The 8,945-nt window shown below is 45.6% G+C and overlaps 1 protein-coding gene across 1 annotated transcript in view; it reads left to right on the top strand.

The window, feature by feature from the left end:
* The first annotated feature begins 5,768 nt into the window (after positions 1 to 5,768).
* NEMP2 (nuclear envelope integral membrane protein 2) overlaps positions 5,769 to 8,945 on the top strand; it is a 30,650-nt gene continuing 27,473 nt past the window's right edge. The window contains exon 1 of the mRNA XM_073306183.2: positions 5,769 to 5,982. Within this exon, the coding sequence (XP_073162284.1) occupies positions 5,904 to 5,982 (79 nt within the window). The 5' untranslated portion in view covers positions 5,769 to 5,903. The remainder of the gene's footprint in view (positions 5,983 to 8,945) is intronic.

Below are 8,945 nucleotides of genomic sequence, written 5' to 3'. Positions count from 1 at the left end.
CTCACAGCTTGCCCTTATTTGTGGATGACTTGCAAAGCAAGAGAGAAGACTAGCACACTTGTGGTGGAGAACTCAGGCTGCATCTGACCTAGCAAAGGTTTTGATAAGTCAGACTAAACATTTTTTAGAAGTCCCTGGAGTCCAGTCAGGTGAGAGAATGGTCCCCCTTTGTCTCCCAAGACATCCACACACTTCCCTGTTCTAGCACTCTGAACCATCTCTGTTCTCTCTATCTCACTACCCCAATTAAAATCCTATAAGGAGAAACAGCAGACTTTGAACATGGGAAATCTGAGGTAAAGGTGTCTAAGGGGTGTGGGCCAGAAGGGGTAGGCAGGGCTGGGGATAACCCTGGCAACCTAGAAACATGCCAGGCTTTTTTAGTGGTATTTACTAGTTGTATTCAGAGAAGCTCTGTGTTAATTTTGCTTTGTAATTTACCAATCGAGCCTTTAGTATCGTAAGAGTAAATTAACAATGGGGGACAAAACTCTTTTTTTTTTTTCTTTGCTGTATAATACTTTAAATTGAAGAGAATCCCATATAGGTTAGAAGGAAGTGTGAAGTTTCATTTCTTGGGTACAGATATACATTTATTTTCTTTTTTTCCCCCCTTTTCTTTGTTAGTCTTAAAAATGGTAATAGAACATTCAGGGGTGTTTGCAGTATCATAATCCGAGGAGTCCTTTAAGATTATGTAATATGAATATACTGTTATGAAGCTATTCAATTGATCAAGTTATCGTGGGGGCTGGAACAGGCCAATTCCTACAGACTACCCATATAGTTAATTGGTGTTTGGTTCTTGTATCACACCCATGACCATTTGAAGTGCCCTACAAATCTCTTAAAAGGAGCACAAGATCCGTGTCTGTGTGAATTTCTAGGTCACTTTTATTTATTGAGTAAGCTTTTATTTGTCATGGTGCATAGATGTTTTATTTGAATCCTGTCAGGTCAATTTTGCATTGTTGTGATCCCATAGTTTACAATTTGTGAATTCAGAAACTGAGCAACGCCATTGCTGTACAAAAGAGTACATTAAATACAAAAGAAAAGAAAAGCGTATTGGAGGCAAAATCCAAAAGGCTAAGGCACTGAATGAGTAAGGGAAAATAAGGCAAGAAGAGGCTGTATAAATATATTAGGAGGAAAAGGAAAGCCTAGATCCATTTACTTAATGGGGAAGGAGAGGAAATAATGAATGACACACAGAATGCTGAGTTGTTCAGTGTGTTTTTTTGAGGCTTCAGTCTTCACTGAAAATCTTGATTGTGACCAGATACTTAACAATGTGGGAAGGATCTCAGATCAAAATAGGGAAAGAACAAGTTTAAAGAATATTTAGATAAGTTAAATGTATGTAAATTGACAGAGCCAGATGAAATTCACCTTTGAGTACTTAAGAAACTAGCCAAAGCAATCTCTGTACTTTTAGCAATTGTCTTTGGGAGTGAATGGAGGAAGGGTGAGGTACTAGAGGGCCAGAGAACGGCAAACATAGTAGCTAACTTCAAAAAGGGGGAAAACCAGAGCTGGGTAATTATAGACACATCAGCTTAACTTTGATACCCAGAAAGATACTGGGACAATCAGTTTATTGTAACCTAAAGGGTAATAAGGAGATGAGTAGTAGTCAACATGGATTTATCAAGAACAAATAATGTCAAACCAAACTTATTTTCTTCTTTGATAAATTAACTGACCTAGTGGATAGAGAGGAAGCAATAAATAGGACAAATACAGTCTTTAGTAAGGCATTTGACCCTGTCCCATATGACAGTCTCATAAACAAATTAGGAAATGAAATTTAGATGGAAATATTATAAGATAGGTGCATAACTGGTTCAAAGGCTATTTCCAAAGAGTAGATATCAATGGCTTTCTGTCAAACTGGGGGATATATGTTTCTCTTGGGTCCACACTGTTCAGTATTTTCATTAACGACTTTGATAGAGTGGAGAGTATGCTTATGAATCTGTTGTTGTGATGTTTAAACCATTTCTTTGCCTGAAATGTTACAAATTAGTAATTGGTGTGTAGTTCATGACAAGATGACACGGTGCTGCTAATCAAACTATTATGTAAGAACACAGGCTATCAGATCTCGGTGTGTTAATCTCAAATAACAAACACGTGTTATCTCATTGCTGTATATGTTGGTACCACTCACCATTCCAGGGGGAATTCTGCACCACTGCGCACGTGCATAATTAATGAGCCAGACATTTTTAATTTTTTGCGTAGAAAAAAAGCTTCGGCCGGAAAGTTGCTTCAGTCCTGCCTTTTGCCCACCAGAGAGTGCTATGGTGCTAGAACAGGGGGAAGGGGGTTTGAGCATTGGCCTGCTAAACCCAGGGTTATGAGTTCAATCCTTGAAGGGGCCATATAGGGATCTGGGGCAAAAATTGGGGATTGGTCCTGCTTTGAGCAGGGGGTTAGACTAGATGACCTCCTGAGGTCCCTTCCAACCCTGATATTCTATGATTCTGCTGTGGCTGTGAAGGAGGCAAAGAAAAGTTTCTTTGTCTACACCATAGCATCTGCGAAATCTCACATAGGAGATTGCTTCTGGGGGACAGAGGGCCTGTTTAATCTGTGCTGTCTCAGTTTGTTCCTTTCCAAAGAGAGTTGTGTGGAACCAGACCAAACTTTTGCGTCTGGAGAGGAAAGGAGAGAGTGTGCAGAGTAACAGATTGAGAAGACAAATACTAAATCCTCTATGCTTGAGTTTTGGCTAGTTTCTCAATCTGAGGTGCTAAAATGGTGGAAGCACCTCATGCCAGCTCCTGTGCTTTGGACCCAAGCCTAATCCTATTTTGGCTCTTGAAGACCAATTGAGAAGAACTGAGTCCACTGTTGGTGAAGATTGTGAACATTTCTTTGGGGAGGACAGAGTGGTGGTGACGTGCCTCCAGGAAGCTTTTGTATTTGACATTGACCATGTGGTCCATTATTACCCAATATGTGATCTGTTTTTAACATGAGTAATGTTAAGAATTTGCAGAATCAGGCTCTAAGAAGACCAAACACAGATGAGGGGAGGGAAATAGAACATAACATAGAAGCAAATGACCCAATCCTGTAAATACTTACACACTTTAATGGGAGCTAACATGTGAACTCTTCACAACTTCAATGGGATTACTCATGAGAGTAGTTAAGCATGAGTGCAGGGCCTTACAGTGTAAAACCTTTGGTACAAATTCTTTGATTCTTTCGTATACGTTTTAAAAGCACCTAATGAAACAGATAGCTGAATAGGGCTTTTTGGTACTAATACATTATCAATGATAAATAATGAATACCCCATATTTCTTTTTTTAAAAATGCATTTAACACATAGGGAAACTGAGATACAGAGATAGAACCAAATCCTGTTGATGCCCTGTCCTGTGCTTTAACTACAGGATCATGTATGCACCTGATTCTGCTCCACTAAAGTAGGGTTGCCAGGTGTCCGTTTTTTGACCAGAACACCTGGTCAAAAAGGGACCCTGGTGGCTCTGGTCAGCACTGCTGACCAGGCCATTAAAAGTCCAGTGAGCAGCGCTGTAGAGCTAAGGCAGGCTAGTCCCTACCTGTCCTGGCACAGTGATGCGCTCCAGGAAGCGACCAGCAGGTCCAGCTCCTAGGCGGGGGGGAAGGGGGGGGAGGAGGGGTTGCACGGGGCTCCGCATGCTGCCCGAACCCCCCCAAACCCGAAGCCCACTCCTCCACCCCAAACCCCTCATCCCCAGCCCCACCCCAGAGCCCGCACCCCCAGCCCAGAGTCGGTACCCCCTCCTTCACCCCAATCCTGTGCCTCAACCTGCAGCCCCCTCCCACACTCTGAATCCCTCGGCCCTACCCCCCAGCTTGGAGCCCCCTCCTGCTTCCTAAACCCCTCACCCCCAACCCCATCCCAGAGCCTGCACCCCCAGCAGGAGCCCTCACCCCCTCCAGCACCCCAACTCCCTGCCCCAGCCTGGAACCCCCCCACACCCTGAACCCCTCATTTCTGGCCCCACCCCAGATCCCACAGACACAGTTAGAGCCCTCACCCGCTCCTGCACCCTACCCCCTTCCCCAGCCCAGTGAAAGTGAGTGAAGGTGGGGAAGAGCGAGCCACCGAGGGAGGCGGAATGTAGTGAGTGGGGGCCAGGGCCTCAGGGAAGGGGCAGGTCTAGGGTGTTCGGCTTTGTGTGATTAGAAAGTTGGCAACCCTACACTAAAGTCAAAACGAGTTTTGCCATTGGCTTCACTGGGAGCAGCATCAGGCCCTATCTGAAGACTAGCCAGCAGGTAGAGAAGACTCCTGAGAAATAGCTATTCTATTTGTTCATGCAAGTGTCGCTATCTTGAAAAAAAAAAAAAGAGGAAGAAATTCAAACTATGACGTAGAAAACAGAATAGCCCCTAAACAGAATGTTTTTCAAAGTTTTCCCTAAAGTATCATCTGCTCTTTAACCTCCTTATTACTACATTGTCTAAAGTTTAAAATACATTTAGCTAGATACTTCTTGCAAATTATTCCAATTCAAATCCAACTGTTTCCCAATGTATCAAAACAAAGTTAAATAACAAAACTAGAGTTAAATAACAAACAGTGGGACAGAAATATTAAAAGATTAAGACAAGAAAAGATATGTAATTGGGTGAGACTGAAGTAAACGGACAGTTGAGGAGACAAAGCCTGTTCCAGACGATAATAGCTGCAAAGAAAGTGGGTCTCATTTCAACAGTGATGAGACTCTCTCAAAAAAGACAAAGAGGAAGCCAGTGCTAAAACTGTGGAAAAAGGGAAGAAGATAGACAAGGTCCATGTGTTGCTATAGTACCATAGCATAGACACTTCCGACATTGATGGAAGGGGTTTGTCCATTGTTGCAGTTAATCAACCGCTCCACGAGGTGGTAACTAGGTTGACCGAAGAATTCTCCCACTGACCTAGCCCAGTCTACACCAGGAGTTAGGTCAACCTAACTATGGCAGACGGGGCACAACATCTTATACAGCCTGAGCAATGTAACTAGGTCCATCTAATTTCTGAGTGTAGCCCAGGTTGAGAAAGGCAGGAGCAACTTGTTAGATGATTTTAAACATAAGGAAGGAATTTTAAACTAGATCCTGAAATAAATAGGAAGCTGTGGACTGGAGCAAACCAGGAAATTCAGCAGACACATATAGATCTTCTGTTGAACAAAGTTGAGATGGATCAAACCCAGAACATCACATTCAACCCCTTCCAACTCCAGGGTATTGGGATCTGTTTTGAACACAGATCTAGGGTCGTCAGCCCTTCAGAACTGTCCTGGAGTCTCCAGGAATTAAAGATTAATTTTTAATTAAAGACTGTCATGGGATGAAACCTCCAGGAATACATCCAACCAAAAATGGCAACCCCAGCCAGATCCAAAGCCAACAGGGCCCTATTTTCTCCCTCGGCTGTGACCAAAACCTCAGGTGAGCCGCAGGGGAGAATTCAGCCCGGCCACATGATTCACACCCTAGCCCCAGTCTGCGCCTGCTCTGGAGGGACCTCAAACAGCGCCTGGGCCACTACTGTGAGGCGCAAAGCTTTAAACGTTTCCCACCCGCAGCAGCTGCAGACACCTCTCCCCTCAGAGGCGCCCCGGGCACGCTGGGTCCCCGCGCGCCGAACAGGGGAGCGCAATCTGGGGAGGGGGAGTCCCAGCAGCCGCCCGACTCCTCGCCCCGCGCCTCCCCCCCCCCTCGCCCTGCCCCAGAGGCGGGGCCGCCCCCTCCAGACCCAGCCAGCCGATCGCCTCGGCCCGGCCTTCGGCTGCCGCCATTCTCCGCAGCCAGACGGAGAGTCAGGCCCCGCGGCGCCGGCCCATCCATCGGCCCGGGCTCGTGGCGTCTCGGCTGCCGGCTCCAGTTCCGACGCGCCCCTTCAAACGATGCAGCCCGCGGGCTCCCCGCTGCGGCTCCTCCTCCTCCTCTCGCTGGCCAAGGCAAGCGGGGCGGCGGCGGGAACAGGTAACGCCTGGGGCGGCCGCCCCGTGGCCGTGCGGGGTGTCTTCAGGCTTTCCCGCGGAGCCGCCCCTGGGCCGATGAGGCCCCTCTCCAGGGCGCGCGATCCGCCTGGCGCGCGAACCCGGGAGCAGCGCCGCGGAGCTGGCTGAGGCGGCCAGAAGGCGGCAGCTGGTCGTTTGGCCGCTTTATGTTATTTCCTGATCCGTGGAGCAGGGGTACTGGGCATCCACGGGGTTTGAGCTCAGGGATTCTGCAAAGGTGGCTGGGACGTACCCAAGGACAAAAGCTGCGAGAGAAACTTTTAGTTTCTGTATACAGATGTCTGTGAAGCAGGGTTTTGGCGATTTCCCCCTCTTTTTTTTTCAGTCCACAAGAGTTTTATGAAACGAAACACAACCCGCGCTCCCTGAGTCACTTAGTCAATATAGGTTTCAGAGTAGCAGCCCTGTTAGTCTGTATTCGCAAAAAGAAAAGGAGGACTTGTGGCACCTTAGAGATTAACCAATTTATTTGAGCATAAGCTTTCGTGAGCTACAGCTCACTTCGTGGGGTAGTCATTCTTCAAAGGTAAAAAGACATGCATTGTTGGAAAGGAAAAATGGGCAGTTCTGTAAATAAAATGTAATAATGGAGTCTCCTCTCCACTCTTAGCTCTTTGAGCATTACACTTTTTTTTAATCTGCCCTTAGATGTACCCTAGGCAACTGATTTCCATTTTCACCACTGAACCAATTACACAGTTTTGACCAAACCAGTCTAACTGTAAAAAGACACACGGACTCAGTTGGGCAGGAGTCCTGGCCTTTGACTCATTAAAGGCCCCAGGAGAATTGTCTGTCTTCTAACTTCTGCAGACTTTCCACTTGTTTGTTCTTGATCTCTCCCACCTATTTTCACAAAGTGACCCAAGATTTATTCAGCCTTTTAGCGACGGATATTGTCATTGTCACAGAGCCTTTTGGTTTACAGGTTTCAGAGTGGTAGCCGTGTTACTCTGTATCGGGGGAAAAAACCAAACAAAAACCCAAGGAGTACTTGTGGCACCTCAGAGACTAACAAATTTATTTGGGCATAAGCTTTCGTGGGCCAAAACCCACTTCATCAGATGCATGCAGTGGAAAATACAGTAGCAAGATATATATACACAGAGAACATGAAAAAATTGTAAGGAGACTAATCAATTAAGGTGAGCTATTATCAGCAGGAGAAAAAAAAACCTTTTGTAGCGATAATCAGGATGGCCCATTTCAAACAGGTTTCAGAGTAGCAGCCATGTTAGTCTGTATCTGCAAAAAGAATAGGAGTACTTGTGGCACCTTAGAGACTAACAAGAAGGTGTGAGTAACAGTAGGGGAAAAACTAGCATGGGGAAATAGTTTTTACTTTGTGTAATGACCCGTCCACTCCCAGTCTTTATTCAAGTCTAATTTAATGGTATCCATTGGCCAAAGCGGACAATCTCTATGCAAAAGAATAAATGGACACAAATCAGACGTCAGGAATTATAACATTCAAAAACCAGTTGGAGAACACTTCAACCTCCCTGGTCACTCAATTTCAGACCTAAAAGTTGCAATTCTCCAACAAAAAAATTTCAAAAACAGACTCCAACGAGAAACTGCAGAATTGGAATTAATTTTCAAACTGGACACCATTAAAGCTGGAAGTTGAAGCTAGACAAATTCAAACTGAAAATAAGGCATACATTTTTGACAATGAAAGTACTTAACCACTGGAACCATTTCCCAAGGGTTGTGGTGGATTCTCCATCATTGACAATTTTAAAATCAAGATTGGGTGTTTTACTATAAGATCTGCGTAGGAATTATTTGGGGGAAGTTTTCTGGCTTGTGTTGTACAGGAGGTCAGGTTAGATGATAACAGTGGTGCCTTCTGGCCTGGGAATCTCTGAATCTATTTGATTCTGCCTAGGTGAGCTCCATGGTACACTGCCACTCTTCATACAATAGCTCCCATACAATGGGTGCTGATAGTGGCAGCATTTAAAGAAACAGGAAAATGCAGTACTTCCTTACTTGACTCATTCCTGGCTCCTCCTTTCTGAACAGTCAGTTTGCTATACACAAGACACTTGTTGCGCTGCATCTGAGAGTGCTAAAGGAGATGGCAGATGTGATAGCAGAGCCATTGGCCATTATCTTTGAAAACTCATGGAGATTGGGGGAGGTCCTGAACGACTAGAAAGGCTAATGTAGTGCCCATCTTTTAAAAAGGGAAGGAGGAGGATCCGGGGAACTTCAGGCCAGTCAGCCTCACCTCAGTCTCTCGAAAAATCATGGAGCAGGCCCTCAAGGAATCAATTCTGAAGCACTTAGAGGAGAGGAAAGTGATCAGGAACAGTCAGCATGGATTCACCAAGGGCAAGTCATGCCTGACTAATCTGTTGCCTTCTATGATGAGATAACTGGCTCTGTGGATGAGGGGAAAGCAGTGGACATGTTATTCCTTGACTTTAGCAAAGCTGCTGATACGGTCTCCCACAGTATTCTTGCCAGCAAGTTAAAGAAGTACGGGTTGGATGAATGGACTATAAGGTGGATAGAAAGCTGGCTAGATCGTCGGGCTCAGCGGGTAGTGATCAATGGCTCCATGTCTAGTTTGCAGCCGGTATCAAGCGGAGTGCCCCAAGGGTCGATCCTGGGGCCGGTTTTGTTCAATATCTTCATTAATGATCTGGAGAATGGTGTGGACTGCACCCTCAGCAAGTTTGCAGATGACATTAAACTGGGAGGAGTGGTAGATATGCTGGAGGGTAGGGATAGGATACAGAGGGACCTAGACAAATTAGAGGACTGGGCCAAAAGAAATCTGATGAGGTTCAGCAAGGACAAGTGCAGAGTCCTGCACTTAGGACGGAAGAATCCCATGCACTGCTACAGCCTAGGGACTGAATGGCTAGGCAGCAGTTCTGCAGCAAAGGACCTAGGGGTTACAGTGGACGAGAA

Source organism: Lepidochelys kempii, chromosome 11 (genome assembly GCF_965140285.1).
Source record: "Lepidochelys kempii isolate rLepKem1 chromosome 11, rLepKem1.hap1, whole genome shotgun sequence".
Taxonomy (NCBI): domain Eukaryota; kingdom Metazoa; phylum Chordata; order Testudines; family Cheloniidae; genus Lepidochelys; species Lepidochelys kempii.
The sequence above is the reverse complement of the archived record's forward strand: the minus strand, read 5'-3'. Positions and strand labels throughout refer to the sequence as shown.